General features: G+C 36.3%; 4 protein-coding genes across 5 annotated transcripts; 3 read left to right on the top strand and 1 right to left on the bottom strand.

The window, feature by feature from the left end:
* The first annotated feature begins 845 nt into the window (after positions 1 to 845).
* On the top strand, positions 846 to 4,884 carry ufd1l (ubiquitin recognition factor in ER associated degradation 1). The gene is made up of 12 exons (XM_067522274.1): positions 846 to 996; positions 1,200 to 1,332; positions 2,189 to 2,221; positions 2,328 to 2,449; positions 2,792 to 2,922; positions 3,011 to 3,083; positions 3,191 to 3,259; positions 3,337 to 3,405; positions 3,477 to 3,527; positions 3,640 to 3,728; positions 3,927 to 4,011; positions 4,261 to 4,884. Exons 1-12 carry the CDS (start codon positions 994 to 996, stop codon positions 4,333 to 4,335), a joined length of 933 nt encoding a protein of 310 aa, XP_067378375.1. The 5' UTR covers positions 846 to 993; the 3' UTR covers positions 4,336 to 4,884.
* A 613-nt stretch (positions 4,885 to 5,497) lies between these two features.
* On the top strand, positions 5,498 to 8,196 carry c11h22orf39 (chromosome 11 C22orf39 homolog). Its single transcript, XM_067520015.1, has 3 exons — positions 5,498 to 5,586; positions 6,243 to 6,410; positions 6,775 to 8,196. Exons 1-3 carry the CDS (start codon positions 5,533 to 5,535, stop codon positions 6,904 to 6,906), a joined length of 354 nt encoding a protein of 117 aa, XP_067376116.1. The 5' UTR covers positions 5,498 to 5,532; the 3' UTR covers positions 6,907 to 8,196.
* Positions 8,015 to 11,198, bottom strand: mrpl40 (mitochondrial ribosomal protein L40). 2 transcript variants are annotated; one of them, XM_067520013.1, is made up of 5 exons: positions 11,012 to 11,198; positions 10,736 to 10,822; positions 9,421 to 9,576; positions 8,632 to 8,713; positions 8,015 to 8,518 (listed from the first exon to the last, which is right to left on the bottom strand). In XM_067520013.1, the coding sequence occupies exons 1-5, from the start codon at positions 11,071 to 11,073 to the stop codon at positions 8,291 to 8,293; spliced, it is 615 nt and encodes a 204-aa protein (XP_067376114.1). In that variant the 5' UTR covers positions 11,074 to 11,198; the 3' UTR covers positions 8,015 to 8,290. The 2 variants fall into 2 exon arrangements, with proteins under 2 accessions (XP_067376114.1, XP_067376115.1); XM_067520014.1 differs by having other exon boundaries at positions 10,736 to 10,819.
* A 211-nt stretch (positions 11,199 to 11,409) lies between these two features.
* On the top strand, positions 11,410 to 16,438 carry acaa2 (acetyl-CoA acyltransferase 2). Its single transcript, XM_067520006.1, has 10 exons — positions 11,410 to 11,567; positions 12,836 to 13,002; positions 13,104 to 13,232; positions 13,357 to 13,473; positions 13,604 to 13,751; positions 13,857 to 14,032; positions 14,660 to 14,789; positions 14,908 to 14,978; positions 15,559 to 15,713; positions 15,809 to 16,438. Exons 1-10 carry the CDS (start codon positions 11,552 to 11,554, stop codon positions 15,888 to 15,890), a joined length of 1,191 nt encoding a protein of 396 aa, XP_067376107.1. The 5' UTR covers positions 11,410 to 11,551; the 3' UTR covers positions 15,891 to 16,438.
* Positions 16,439 to 16,653: the final 215 nt, after the last annotated feature.

Here is a 16,653-nt window from a genome sequence, read left to right as displayed (position 1 = left end):
GAAATTCTGATGATGGTAGTCATGGTGACTGCTTTCAGTTTTTTATAAATGGGAGTAAAAATAAAACTTTTACAGGTTTCTGACCAGTGGTAAGATAAATGTTCATACTGCTCTTAGAAGGAGTAGTAAATAAAACACACCACAACCTCCTTGAGGTGGCTATTCTAGAAAGAGCTTAACGTTAAAATTGCTACAAACTGGATCTTAAAATGACCAATCAAATCAAAAAGTTAGGTGCTAAAGTTATGCAGACATGGCAGAACATCACCAGAGAAGATGCCCAGCAGCTGGTGTAGAGATTGCATGCAAATGATATGCAACAAAATGTATGAAATGTGGCTACTTTCATTATATAACATTGCTGTATCTCAATCTTTAGGTTTCCACAAAGGCTGAGATTATGTGTAGAGGCAAGTTTACTCGTGTCCAGAGATCGTTGTATGACACACAATGAACATTTATTGAATTCCACGTTTCACAATTGAATTAATAAAGTAATTCCTCAGAAAACGTTTCTCAAATAATTCCACAGATCATTATAAGAACCCCTGTCGGCTCATACATCGCGAATGAGCACTGCTATAATTTCTATTATTAAAACTAAACGATAATAAGTCTGATTATTTTTTTATAGTTGAATTTGTGCACTTAATGCTATGTGTTTTTAAGTGCTCCAACGTCACGGAAGGGTTCCATCTTCAAATTTTAAACTCAAAGCTAAAGATAAAATATGAGTACTGTAACATAGTAAATGTCCTGATATTTGATCCTTCATAAATGTACAGGGATTAGTTCATCGCAGAAAATATTGAGAAAGTTTGCTGTGATTGGGGGATCGTCAGTTGTGTCGTCATATCCTCTTCTCAGCTTGTACACTTCCGGAGAAGCGAATGACAACAGTGGAAAGTCACAGTTCATATGTAAAATTATCAGGGAAAAATAAAAAGCTTTTTAATCTGAGTCGTTTTAAAACCAAAGAACCAAACTGTCGAAATGGTGAGTACCGTTGTGCTTTTGTCCACCGTTGACGAAAGAAATAGTAACAAATCAAACAAATCCTGTTGGTTTGCCTAGCTAACGGCTAACTTAACAACAATACAACGACAGGAGGAGAAATATGCCCTGTCACTGTGAAATTAAAATCCCAAAAACTCAGGTAAAATATGTGTTATATTGATATGACTTTGTTTATTCCACAGTTTTCATTCCACATGTTTGACCACCCGATGGCCCGGGGGTTTCAGAACCGCTTCTCCACTCAGTACCGATGCTACTCGGTGTCGATGCTGGCAGGTCCCAATGACCGATCCGACGTGGAGAAAGGAGGCAAAAGTCAGTGTTATCGTCATGTGCCGGTACATTTGTGCCGGTACATTTGTTAAGAAAAGTTTTGAGCTTTACTTTACATGATGAACTACACACCTTTTTTCCTACATTCTACAAAAGCCATTCTTAAATTAATAAATAGAAATAAATGAACTGATAAATCCTTTATTTAGTTAAGCTACTGTAATCAGGAAATCTAATTGTGTTTGAGATATTATTTGCTTTTCCAAGAGATACCTATAAACAACTTATATAGTATATTGTATATTGAAATTGAGAACATAACAATACAATGTTGCAGCTCTTTCCAGTAATATGGTATATAGTAGTGGAACTAGCTTTTCTTAGTTCAGAATAGCTATGAAGAGCTTTTAAAGCCAGTCTCTCCTATGATGTGGTGTTATACAGGGCGTTGTACTAAATCCAAAAAGGCCTTTCTTCATGCAGTGTTTTATGAGTTTAACAGTTTTTGTAATAGCCAACCTAATAAAGCCACAGGTAAAGATAAGTTTATCACCTCTTAAAAACAGACACACAGCAGAGACATGACAATTAAGCCTAGACATAACAAAAACAGACAGTGCTATAACCCTATACTGAGCTTTTCGTCTGCATTGGATTCTCAGCTTTCTAACATGTTCCATTGCTGCAGACTTTCAGAATCAAAGTCTCTCTTGCTGTTGTGATCTCATGTTCTTTCTAGGAACTAGGTCTCAGTCATTAAAATGAAAAGTCACAATCCACCAAATCCTTATACTTTATGTGTGCAGAAACCTTTAACTGGAAGGAGGAAGGAAGGAGTTTATGTTGTTTTTTTTGTTAATATATCAGCTAATTAACTTTTTGATTAACCTTTTTTCAGTAATAATGCCACCTTCAGCTCTTGATCAGCTCAGTAAGTACATGTTAGATTAATAACCTCTTCATAATAATAAAAATAATAATAATCTCTATGAAGCTTCCATGACTCTGATGTTTCTTCTCCTTTCTTATCTGTACAGGCAGACTTAACATCACCTATCCAATGCTGTTTAAGCTGACCAACAAGAACTCAGACAGAATGACACACTGTGGAGTCCTTGAGTTTGTGGCAGATGAGGGAATCTGTTATTTGCCACACTGGGTGAGTTTAATTAATTTTAAGTGTAGTGTTGATGTGACAGGGACATAGTGGTCTGCCTTTACCAGGGATGGAATACTAAACTTTCCTTCCTAAGTAGAAGCAAAATGATTAAACTACATTAATAGTGTATGGGAAAAGGGAATTGCGAAATATTGTTCTAAATGTTAAGGTTAAAACATTTATATTCTCAACTATTTTAAAATTTAAGCGACTGAAATAAGAGATAAAATCTAATTACAGGTTTCTTAGTGTGTCTGAAATGTTCTCTTTTGATTAAACACTATTAAGTTGCCTTTGGAAGTCAAGACAGGACTCATATTTGCTTAATTTTATTTAATACAGATGATGCAGAATCTTCTGCTAGAGGAAGGTGGTCTGGTCCAAGTGGAAAGTGTTAACCTTATGGTTGCCACTTACTCCAAGTTTCAGCCACAAAGTCCAGACTTCCTGGACATTACGAACCCAAAGGCAGTGTAAGAAATATCAGTTAGGAACAGTAATTAGAATTTATTTTCTCTCAACATTTTGTGGTCAACTAACTAATTTGTCACTTTTTTAAAGACTGGAGAATGCGTTGAGAAATTTCGCCTGCTTGACAACCGGTGATGTCATCGCTATCAACTACAATGAAAAGGTAAATTAGTTTATTTAAGGTAGTGTTGAACTAATATGCAAATTAGCCTTCATTTTTATTTATTTTTGCTGAATACCACAGCTAATAAACGTGTGTGTTTGTTTCAGATATATGAGCTGCGAGTAATGGAGACAAAGCCAGATAAAGCAGTATCCATTATTGAGTGTGACATGAATGTAAGACCCTCATCACAGCTAACCATGTTATTCTGTTTTTTATGCTTGGAGTTTAATTTTCTTTCTTTGGTTCTCAGGTGGACTTTGATGCTCCTTTGGGTTACAAGGAGCCTGAACGACGACCTCAGCACCAGGAAGAACCAACAGTAAGGACCAAACTCCTGTAGATACCTCTGCAGGTTGTGCTCTGAATCATTTTTATACTTTTTCTCCACAGGAGGAAGAAGGAGATCCAAGCAGTTATGCTGACATGGACACAGGATTTAGAGTGAGTAAATGTTACTGTGGGTTAAAAACAAATACATTTTCTTATAACTACTGACATCTAAGAAAATTGGAATTAATGTAACTTTACCTGAAATTTTAATTTTAACCAACAGGCATTTACGGGTTCTGGCAATCGTTTGGATGGTAAAACAAAGGGGATTGAGCCCAGCCCTGCTCCATTTGCCCCAAGTGACTTTAAAAGGTGATTAAGTATTTTATATATGTTATACACACAGGATAACTCTCTATCATAGTTATGTCCCTTTGACTTACTCTGTTAGCCAGTAGGTGTCAATATTTGATCTTTTTACTACTGCTCTTTGTGATATAATGATTCAGGAGTTGGTTTTAAGCTTAAAATCTGTAACTTGGTCTTTCATCTCAAATTTTTGTCATACAGAGGCATTCCCAACTACGAATTTAAAATTGGCAGGATCACCTTCATCAGAAACTCAAAGCCTCAGCCCAAGAAAATTGTGGATGATGTAAGAAGTGTGAAGTATTTTATTATTATTTTAAAATTTTGACTAGGCTGTATGGATATTATTCTACACATTGTAGTGTACTTCGTCACAATCTATTGTGCAGTACCATAGCAGCTTACCATAGCACCAAAGTTATTTGTTTTATTTGTGTATTTATACATTTATATTAGTTTCACTGAATCTGTTTACTTTATGTAGAGCTCATGCAGCAGTTTTCCAACTGTATCTACTTTAAATCTCTTTTCTCAGGATGATGCAATGAACAGATTTATTGCCTTCTCTGGACAAGGACAGTCTCTACGCAAGAAGAGCAGAAAGCCTTGAAGTGAACAGACTAGGCAAACTGCACAAACTCACCATCTACTGTCACATTGAACAGCAAAGTAAAAAACTAAATTGCCTTCTGCCCCAGATAAATTGGGGTTTTTCCTCTATGTTCCTTTTGAGGGAGTTTTGCTGTTGGGTTAGGATTTTAAATAAAATTCTGACAATAATGTGTTGCTCTGCTAAAGTTGAGGTGCATAAAAGGCTGTCAAACCAGTCCAGGTTGACTAATTAGAGCAAAGCAGAAAATATTGTATCATCACAAAGGATAGCCAACATAAAGATAACTTTTGAAGTATTGTAATATCAATTTTGAATTGCATTTGACCATATTTCCACTCTTCTGCCCATAATTGATGCATTTTTACAGCTTATTCGACACACACTGTTTCCAGAGATCTGTTCCGATTATCTAATAATTAATGACCTTTTGTTTTTAATAATAAAAAAAATTTAATTTCTGTTACCTTTTTCTGAGTTATTGGGAATAATGTTTTTTTTCTGGTTTATTTAAAGACAAATAAATAACTTTTTTTTGAAGATTGCTGACTTATTGTGGCTAGTGATTTATTTTTGTAATGTCTCAGCATTTAAATGAACTATTAAATTAGACTGGAATATAATAGAATTTGTCTAAGTCATGTTCTTAAAAAAAGTTTATCTACCCTGGAGGTAAAATGGCTACAGCGCCTCTCCTGTGACTGCAGAGCCCCCAGTTTGGGTTTGGCGGGGGATCTTTTTTTGCGTGTCAGATCCCCCCTATATTCATAAAATGGTCTATCATTAAACAACATTCATGTGCATAATCTAAAGCTAGATTTGGAGTTAAGCAGACTGCATTAATCAAGTCCTGTTGTCTTTGGACGTTCCCTGTTGAGATGCAGTGGAAAGATTCTAACAAAAAGAAGGTTTTTGTAATTGAAAGATAGCAGTAAAGATATTCATTCATGTGATTATCTTTTCTTACTTTTCAAAACCTTTTATTACTTTCAGAAAAATCTTAATAAATTTTCAAGGGGGGAAGCCTGTTGATTTTGTCAGCCACCATTAAATTGAAACTCATCTTTTGGAGAGGCCTGTATTAGCAGGATGAACAGCTACAGCAGTCAAAATGAGAAGGTGAAGGTCTTTTAGCTGTCGGACTCGGAGATTCTCGGGCTCTTATTGTGAAAATAAGTAAAACCGGAAGTACTCGGCATGCTAGCAAAGCAGCTAACGTTAGCAATGGACAAGTCTGAAACACGGTGGAGGGTAATTTATCAAGACATTAACTTACATTGCGAATTATGCTCTTGGCAAAATGTCGTTAATTAATTTCGCCGATCTTGGCCTAGTACTCTTGATTAAAAAGTGAAGAATGTCAAATCCGAATCAAAATGTTGCAAGGTGCTTAGCTATTGTGGCCAAAGTAGCCTGAGGTTGCTTAGCTAACGTTAGCAATAATCAGCAGTTCCAGACAGGCCAGGAGGCTCTAACAGAAAAGTTAGTTAGGATTTGACTACTTGCTTTTAACTAACGTTTTTAAATTAGTGCGCTATTGTAAATGGTGGGGTTGTTATTTTCACAATTATAAAGTTTAAATGAATTTATATATTAAATTCCAGGAGTTTCTGTTTCCTAATAGTGTGTGCAAGTTTAATTTCTTGCAATTTTATTTTATATTGTATATTTTATCAAAGTCAATTGGCCTGGAGTTTTAACCTTTTGAATTTTTTTTTTAAATTAATTAGTACAAACTGTAATTTTATCTTCATATGCTCTTATATTACTGTCATCTTAGGGCATGTTAAATGGAACCATGGGAGTGGAAATGATGCAGTCATTCACTGGAAACAAAAAAACAAAATTGTAAAAGTATGATTTGTACAATGCCGATTGTTATTATTGTCTTTTGACTGTTTGTACAGCCACCCCGAGGATGTGATGACTACATAAGTGAATTCAGACACTGCAAAAGCTTGTTGAATTGTTTCCATCACTACTACACTTATGGTACCACTCCTTCGTGCAAGCAGTGGAAAGAGGACTACAAAAACTGTAAAGAGTGGGAGAACCACAGAAGCTTTGAGGCCAAGGTAGGCTACTGTACAATTGCATTCTATTTGATTTGCATACAATTGAAAAGACTGTAACAGGTCAACAGGTTTGATGAAATCAATTAAAAAGTGTTGCAGCTTTTTCTTTTTGCCAGTGAGAAATCCAATATATGTTATGTAGTCTGATAGGTGTGCATCAAAATTGTTTGTGTAGTTTGACTTGAACTGCTACTGAGATGTTGAAAATCACTTAACCTTAGAGAGCAAAAGCTAATATTTCATTCAAGTAAAAATGAAATATTTATTAAGAAAGAAACTGTTCATGCATCCACTACAATCAAACCATGTCTTAATCACATTCACACTTTTACTCACAAAACGTTTCTCTGTATTTATACTGCAGGAAGCATTGCAGAGCAGTGAAAGGAACAGAGTGGATGAGCAAAGAAAGTTTACCCCAGTATGGAAACTGAGGCAAGATCCTCCCAGAGACTGGCACACGCCCCTCAACCAGGAAAAGCCTCAGGACAGCTAAATTATCACCTAAACTGTTGTCACTGCTCCATGGTCACTAAATCAGAGTGAAATCAACAATCACTAAACATTAAAGTTTACTTAATTTACATAAATATCATTTAGTTATTCACTGCCAATTTGAGTCAAATTCTGTAAGTAAACATGATTATTTAGCACCTAGTGGTCAGATGAAGATGACAGTGATTATTCGACCTGTGAATTACAATATAACCCCTGCAAAGTCAGTGGTGTTTTTTCATAAATAATTGCATCTTTAAAGTTTATTTACAGTAAATGCTGATTGCACTCACTGTAAATTCATTGAATTAATGATGTGTGTTTCATGTTAAGGGCAATAACATTGGGTCAAATTGGTACACTTTCAAGATGCCAAGATATTCCATCCAGTCAAGCGAAAGATCAGCTGGAGGTCATAAACTTCAACTTCTGTCTTGGCCCATTTTAGGAGCTAAGTTAAAGTTAATGCTGTATTACAGTATACTAGCACTTCATATTCGGCTTTGGTTTGCCTCAACCACAATAGCCCTAAATAACTTTATCTTCTATCATGGGGTCATGCTGTTTTTGATGTTGTAGGCACACTATTGTAAAAAAAAAAAACAATTATGCATTAATCACCTTCAAAGTTTGAAACCATGTAGAGCTGTGTTTTAGCAGCTTTGTGTCATATGCGATTATAATAATCCTCAAAGAGGCCATATTGTGCTTTTTTGGATGTGATGTAGAATTATTTACTTCTGTAAAATTGAGTGTCAATATTTCCCGTAGTCAAAGGCTGAAATGCTTTAAGTGATTTTGTTTACATGCTCGCTCTAAGTAAAAAGCCCAGTTTTTAGTTAGCATGGGTTGCTGCATGGTGCATGGGTTTCCATGGACACTAGGTGCACCAACAAGGAACATTTCGGGCAAATCAGATGAAAAATTTCTCAGGGCTTGAGGGGTCTTAAAGACACAAGACCTGAAACAAACCATTTCAGTGACTTGAAGAGATGAGCTGTTGCATAAATAGCCAGTATATAATGAGCAAGCACATTTTTAATAATATGTTGTCTTGAAACCACAAAAAATTATATATTATTTGTGAAGTTAGAATATTCCATAACAAATTGGATCAACAAAAACATTTATTTCTGTAATGTTTTAAACAGATGTGTGAATGTCAAAGAACAACTACTCAATACTTAACAGTCTTGAATTGTATCTGATATGAAAATACACTAAGGTCACTGCCTCAATCTTTATGGTGCTTCAAAAAAATAAAAATAAAAATCAGTGTTCTTCACATCTACAGGCTGTCATGAATTTTGAAAAGTGTACAAACAAGGACACAAACTAAATGAAACATACACAGAGGCAGCGCACACACAATTGATCTCTGTCCATCACTGTGTGTAAACCTTAGTGATATCATTGTATTTTCCATCAGGAGCTTCATAATTGGTCTTGGGCGGTGTGTAGGCAGGACCTTCATGAGTGAACGGAAACAGAAGGATGTCTGGCTTCAGTGCTGCCAGGTACAGCTCCTCAGACTCTAACTTTAGCTCCTCTAGTGCCTCCCTCTGTGCCTTCAGAGCAAGTTCAACAGCCTGAACTTGGGCCATGTGCTGCTTCTGCAATAGCAATGACAGATGAGCATGATGGAAAGTAGAAGTTAGAAGTAACCCCCACCCCACCACACACACACACAAAAAATCTAACACAGATTTGATGGGTAACTGGTAACCTGCTTGTATCGACTCCACTCTTTCAGCAGAAGCGCTCGCCTCTCACTTTCATCAAATGACAGGCTTGGTGCAGAGCGTTCCCTTTGTGAGAAAAAAGAAAACTCCAATTTATGGCACGGTCACAGTAATACAAATGATACATAATAGCATGCCTATAAAATTTATAATTTACAAATTGCAATGTCTGTGGCTTTGTAAGAATTAGCTTTAAACTGTTTTAATCTACGATGTGGAACTGCTAGAGTGTGATATAGTTTATTAATAAAGCTATTTTTAAGCCTGCATTCTAGGAGTCAATTAAATTCTAAAACTTGACTAAAGAACAATTCACATGAAGACATTTATGTTATCTTTAGTGTGGAACCTAAATGAAAGCTGAGTTTAAAAATCAGATTAAACCTAACTTATGAGTGTTTTCAACTGTACTGTGATCCGAGTCTCTGGAGAACAGACATGGATTGAACTTGGTCACTAAATTCAGATTTTTCGGTTATCAGTTGGCTGAATTGTGAACAGAGTCAGCGTGTAGAAACATGAAAATGTGCCTAACATTGATTCTTCATGTTACAGCTGAGAAGCAAGAATATTTTTTTGTTTAAACAACTTACAGATGACATTGCTGAAAGTAACAGAGCATCAAGACATCAAGGATGTCACTAGTGTCTATATTTTTTCTTTTTTTAAAAACTCCATGTTAAGACAGAGATCAACATGCCACCACTGCCATTGTTTTAATCATCAGAACATCAGTGTTTGGCCAATGTGGCTAAAAGTGAAATGAGCTGTACCTAGTCTCATCCAAGCATTTGGCTGAAGTGATGAAGTCTTCTATTGGGATGAGCTCAGGTGGAACCTTCTCCATCTTTTTCAACTTTTTTTTCAGTCGCTCTTTCATTATCAGATCCCTTCTTGGATCCACTTTCTTCTTCTTTTTAGGCTCTGCTCTATTAAAATACAAAGTACGACTTTATGTGAGAACATTCACTGACAACATACACTCTGCAATAGATCTGAATAAAGCAACATATATAGATAGGATGGCAAGAAAAAGAAATATTGTCTAGCATCATAGCTGGTGAAAAAAAAAAAACAGGAACAATGAGATTTCGGACTAAATTTTGTGTCAAGCAAGGATGAACCCTCCTAACCTCAAGCTTGGTGAAACGTATGCTGGAAACAGTTCCTGTTACCTCCAGGTTTATATTAGGTCAATTTTATTTAAATAACACCTGATACAGAGTAGCAATTCAAGAAGCTTCACATCAGCGTAAAAGTACATTTGTCAATATAAAATCTAATCAACATCACATGTCAAGGTGAAACTTTACTTCATTGGGGTTTACAATCTGCTAATTAAAAATGCCTGAGAGAAAACTCCCCATAAAGAATCTTTACACAAACATCTAATTATAAACAGATTAAAAATCCCTAAATTGTCTCCTATTCCGAAAGAGAAATTATTTCAAAATTCTACTGCTGGTCTATAACACATGACTGTAATTTTACTGAACTGCTCATTCACTATAATCCAGCCAGACCCCATAGGTCATCTATCAGTCATCGTCTGTGTAGGGCACAGACAGATCCTTATATCAACAATCATTAAAAAACACCTGTTTTTTGTAGCCACATAGTTTGTGGATTTGGTGGCAAATGATTAGCAGATAAATTTATCAGTTGATAAATACATAAGTAAGAAACAATACTGGCAATTAGACAAAACACAGAACAGAATCTCAATAAGCAGAATCTTTCTATTCTTCCTTCATGCATTTTTATTCATTTTTCTTTGCAAATCACTTCTCATATTTTTACAGCTGAGCTAATTTAAGGTCTATCCATAGGTCAGGTTGTTCAAGTCAGGATAAAGTAACAGCTGTTCCATAAATGTCTGCAGGTATTCTTATAATATACTTAAAGGACTGCTTTGGATCATTATCCTGTTGTAAAACCCAGAATCTTTTAATTTTCACTTTCATGACTGAACCACGGGACTTACATCCAGAGTATGCCGTTATGTGGTGGGATAAAGTGATACAGATTTTTCACTAAATGATAAATAAGTACAAATAAACTATATACATAACCCAGTTGGGATCATACCTCAGTGGAGCTGATGTTTTTAGTGTCATCACTGGTGCAAGCCAAGGATTCGGTACAACACGGTGATGTTCTCCCAACAGCAAGCTGCTAAACAACACACAGCAAACAGGATGCAAATCAAAACATGTCACCTGCAGAACCCTTATGTTGGCGGGAGAGTATCTGTCAACCACAGAACTGAATCAGAAATATTTCACCACTAACTAAATAACCGTAGTACAGTAAGCTGGAGTTGGCTAGGCCCTTGTTAGTTTACTTTATATTACAAACACTTACCGTGACAGAGCGGTTTGTTGAGATAGAACCCTGCAGGAACAGCGCAATACAGCCAAAGACATGTTGTCACTGTCTGTTTTTTCACTTTAAACACATAATAATAACCGAAATGTTCACATGTAACTACACATCACTTTGCCTGTCCCCTTGCATGAGCAGCACCATGAAGATGACGTTTATTTCAGGCGTAGCGCAGAAGGATGACGTTGGATGAGGCACTCCTAATTTCACGTTCGCATTTTCGGACAATTTATTTGTGCTAAATAATTATTATACTGGACTAAACCTAAGCAGCTCTTCAATAATTCAATGCTAAAGGGTTTAATGTTATTTATGATTCTTTAACGATTTAATAATGCATTCTTTTTACATGTATGAGCTTTGGCGAATCTTACTGGACGAATGGAAATTATTACCGCATTATTTAGGGGAAAGGTCGGGGCTGTCTCAGCCTTTATATTCACCACGAAGTGTTTCAGCTCCACAGCATATTGTTCTAAAACGTTGATCCTGACACCGGTGGATTGTTAAATCAGCGCCATGGCACTTCTGAGAGGTAAACAAACGAGTTCTCCCAGAAGGGAAGCAGGCATTCATGCTGCTGGACTTTAGATGTGATGCTTTGATTCCATGAAAATGTTCATTTTAGTCGTTTTTTGTATCTGAATTTTTGTGGTTGCTTTAAAACGAATGCTTTCCACACACACTGTAAATATTATTTCCATGTAAATATCTGGCAACTCAAACTTTCGCTGCACGTAACATTTCTGTGATATAGCTTATGTAGGTGAAAGGTGACAAGATGGTGCAAGGTTCTTGTCGATCACATCTCCTTTTTGTCAATTGTAATAAACGAAATATTTAATATCACATAAACTCGCAACAAATTTGCTATGCAAAAATGGAAAAAATGGACATATTTACGTAAATGCTCATCACAAATCGATAATGCTGAGAAGACATGATCTGTCTCAGCATACATAACGATTCGTTGATAAAGAAATTTAAGTTAATTTAAGATTGATTTATTTGGTATATTTTTTTTTCAATTTTTCCAATTTTGGCAGTAGAACTAAAACTTATTAATGACACTAATTTATCAAGCGTCAAAACAGATGTCAGATAATACGTACCATTAAAAAACTCAACTAAAATATAAATGCTTCAAATCATAATTACAATTAGTTAAATGCACTTTGTTTCCAACTCAGATTATGCCTTTACAGGCCTTTTAATTGTTCACTTGTTCACTGGTGCACTTTGTATTTTTGTTTACTCTACACGTAAAGGGTAGTGTGTGTAAAACACACAACATATTGCACAACACATCCCTCCAGCACGTCAAATGTTACTATGTTACTAGGTCAGGCAAAATCAAAACAAAAATCCAGATAGTAAAAAAGACAGGCTTCAACAGATGTTAGCCAACAGTTCCATGTCCATCCTGTACCCCCTGACACGTACAATAATCAATAGTTCCATGTCATGCACACAAATCATTACACACTGAAAGGGAATCCAGTATTTCAGACAGCGATCACACCTGATTATTGTGAAACACTGTGCAATATTTAGTACTCAAAATGTTGATAAAAGCTGCAGTTTTTCAAATCAGTCCGGTTAGAGATAGAATGTGAGAGAAATATTCATACCTTGAGGACTGAAATTCCGCAATTCTTCCTAGTGTCATTTAATGTATGTCCTTAATATTCTATTTTTGACCTTCTGTATGTGTAATGTGTCTACTGTGCCTGTTTGCAGTGTGTCCAGTGGTGGGTGGTATGAACTTCTGTCACTGTCTTAAAATTCTCTTTTTTTCTTTAGGAGTATTTATTGTAGCTGGTAAGCGCACTCCATTTGGAACTTATGGTGGCGTGCTAAAGGATCATAGTGCAACAGATTTGGCTGAGCACGCAGCCAAAGCTGCTCTTGCTGCAGGGGGCGTGGCACCAGAACTCATAAACAGTGTCATATTTGGGAATGTCATGCAGGTACAGTCACAAAAATCGAGCGGCTGATCACGAGGATCATTGAATAAAAAAGCCTATAGTGCTGACTAGTTCCCTAACCCCTTTAATTATTTTGATTTTAGAGCTCAGCTGATGCACCTTACATTGCTCGTCATGTGGGTCTAAGGTGTGGTGTTCCCATTCCGGTGCCTGCGCTCACTGTGAACAGACTGTGTGGATCTGGTTTCCAGTCCATCATCAATGGTGCTCATGTAAGAACTTCACCAAGGACAAAAAGCACTTGCTACAAACAGCATGTTTCTTCCATCAGATGTAAATTAAAATATTTCACAAATATCAGTTGAACATAAGGTGTCTGTATGTGTGTGCGTATAGGAGATTTGCCTCAAAGAGTCTGAGGTGGTTCTGTGCGGTGGATCAGAAAGTATGAGCCAGGCCCCATACGCTGTTCGCAACATACGATTTGGTACAAAGTTTGGAGCCGATCTAAAGGTTGGTTTTTGGTTCAGTGTTGGCATGTGTTGGTTGTTCACTTGGCATGTGAAGGCTGTAAAAAACATTATGCAGTTTTGTTCCAAAAACTTCAACACAAGTTTAAAATCTCTCCTCGTCTGCCTGACAGCTAGAGGACACTTTGTGGGCTGGTCTGACTGACCTTCATGTCAAAATTCCAATGGGCATCACAGCAGAAAACCTGGCTGAGAAATACCAAATCAATCGAGAAAACTGTGACAACTATGCATACCAGACACAACAAAGGTGGAAGGCGGGTAAGACAGGCTTCATACTTGGATATCTTTTTTATTTCATGGTCTTTTCACCCAACACATAGTAAAAAAGCTCATTCCTAATAATTGAATTGTAATGTTTTGCAGCTCAGGAGGCTGGTTACTACACAGCAGAAATTGCTCCCATTGAAGTGAAAGGTAAGAAAGGCAAGGTGTCCATGACTCAGGATGAACATCCTCGTCCTCAGACCACACTAGAACAGATGGCAAAACTGCCTCCTGTCTTCAAGAAAGGAGGGACTGTTACTGCTGCCAATGCTTCGGTGAGTTTAGGCCTAAGGTGCTGTGTCCTTTTTACAGGCTGATAATGAGAGTGATAATTCATCTTCAATCATTTGACGGAAATTTAAAACAAGTGGTTAGTTTTTATTGATGACCTAACAACCAACTTCATAATGTTTAGTTAATTAAACATGAAAAGCTAGAAACATCAATTATACTTTTTTTGTTTGTTTGTTTATGCTATGATTTAATGAAAACAAAGTGCTGGATCACTTTTATTTTAGGAAACAACTTTAAAAGTTGCATTTGTATTGTCAACCTAAAAGCATTCCTTGGTCCCTGAAAAGCTGCCAGTTTTTTGATGGAAGGTTCCCACTCAGCTGCAGAACATTGAATTTTCTTATCACACTTGTCATTTTTTGTTTCAACTGAGAAAAGACCTACTCAAAATCTAAAAATAATTTATCAGTTTAACACTAATTCATTTTATTCTTGTTGTTTTTTGTTTGTGTTTTTTACGTCATTTCAAACTCTTGAATGAGCTTGTGACAATATAATTTACAAATAAACACTAACATATTTTAATATAAATATCTGACAACTCTTCTGTTTTGTCATAGGAAATACTAATAATATTAAACAAAATACAATATCTTTCTGATCTCTAGGGTGTATCTGATGGTGCTGCGGCACTGGTGATTGCAAGTGAAGATGCCCTAAATGAACACAAGCTCACTCCGTTGGCCAGAATTGTGGCCTATCATGTGTCAGGCTGTGACCCAAGCATTATGGGAATTGGTGAGTGACACCACTGTCATTGAGATACAGTTTAATGGCTTTGAATAAAAAGGGAATGAATTAATAATTAATACACTGTAATAAGGTAAGGATTTCTGGTTCTCATTAATCATTTTAGGTCCCGTTCCGGCAATCACAGGAGCTCTTAAAAAAGCCGGGTTGACCATCAACGACATGGATCTAGTGGAGGTTTGTTGCTAGTCCAAATGACACTTTCTGCCTCAGATTACATATACATTTTATGAGGTGGATTTTTTCCTCAACCAAAACTACCAATACAACAACCTGAAAATATTCAATTAAACAGATATTTAAAAAATCATAAAGTCAAAGGTCACAGAGTAGTTTTAAAGTTAAACTACATGCTCTTGGGGTAAATGTTCTTAGTTGGTGATTATGGTGTAAGTAGTATTTTATGGCTATAACTGTTTGAGGTGAAGCTGGGTGCACTATACACAGATCTTCCATAATTTTACCACTAGATGTGTTAATAAAATCATGGAGGACAGGGGTCAGCATGGCCCCTCCTCCATACTCAGCAAAATGGGATACACTGAGTACAGAGGTGGTAGAAGTACACAAACCCAGTCCAGTATTGGTCTAAAAAAGTCTCCACTACACGTACCTGCAGAGTAATAGTTATAATATGTCCTTCTCAAATTTAGTAAAGCACAAGCATAATGTTTTTTTTTAACTCAAACTACGTCATTTTGTGTCTTAAAATGGGGATTACTCAAGTGTGTCATTGATGTCATATTTTTTTATACAGGTGAATGAGGCGTTTGCTCCTCAGTACCTTGCTGTTGCTAAGTCTCTTGGTCTGGATCCAGAGAAAAGCAATGTAAATGGTGGAGCTATTGCCATCGGACATCCACTTGGTGCATCTGGAGCACGCATAACTGCTCACCTGGCCCATGAGCTCAGGTAGCCTATTCATCAGTAATTTCTGTTAATGTAGCATATATTAGGAGACATCATCACTAAGTAGCTTTGAGTTTTGAATTTTTGTCTCTTGACAGGCGACGAGGGGGCAAGTACGCTGTTGGCTCTGCCTGCATCGGTGGTGGTCAGGGCATCGCCATTGTTCTCAAAAGTTGCTGAGGACTGTTAAAGCTGCCATTGTCAGAAAAAGTTCTGTGGAAGAATAACTTGCACACACCTTCGATCTTCATAAACTAAAAAAACAGCTGACACATGCAAAAAAGTTTTTTTTTTCTACTTGCAAAACAAATGACAAATGTTTGATCTCCTGCTCAGTTCTTCATCACACAAAATCACTCAAAACTCACGTTATGCTGCAAACTGTTTCTACGAAAATGTACAATAAATGTTTTTGTAGAGTATTGCCTTGGCAGCCTATGTGAAGATAACTCCTGTTTCTCATCTATACTTTAATGTAACAGAAAGTTGTAAGTCTGTTTCTTTGTATGTCGGAAATACTGAGATAGGTAGTTGGTACTGTTAACCCATATAACAATTATTAACTGGGTAAAAGTAAGGTGTTAAGGAGCTATATAATCTGATGGTTGCCTTGACGTGTTCTCTATCACTCCTTTATCAGGGATTAGCATTAACAGAAACTGTCTGACCCGCAATGGCGGAAAATAATTGTTTTAGTGTCAAACAATAAAGTGAATTCTAATAATAAACAGTGTACTCTGAATTTTTCCTCGGTTCTTTCTAGTTAAAGGGGAATAAAGCTTTAACAACCACTAATAATTTTAAATTTCTTAACATATGTCTGTAAAATAAGACTACTTTATGATTCAACAATTCATATTTGCTGTTCTCTTTTTCTTCTTGTTCTGCTGCTGCAGAAGATATTGATATTGTTTAATCTAGTAAAATAAATGATGATCTTAAG

Source organism: Channa argus, chromosome 11 (assembly GCF_033026475.1).
Source record: "Channa argus isolate prfri chromosome 11, Channa argus male v1.0, whole genome shotgun sequence".
Classification (NCBI taxonomy): domain Eukaryota; kingdom Metazoa; phylum Chordata; class Actinopteri; order Anabantiformes; family Channidae; genus Channa; species Channa argus.
Note: the sequence above shows the minus strand (reverse complement) of the source record. Positions and strands in the feature narration are given on the sequence as shown.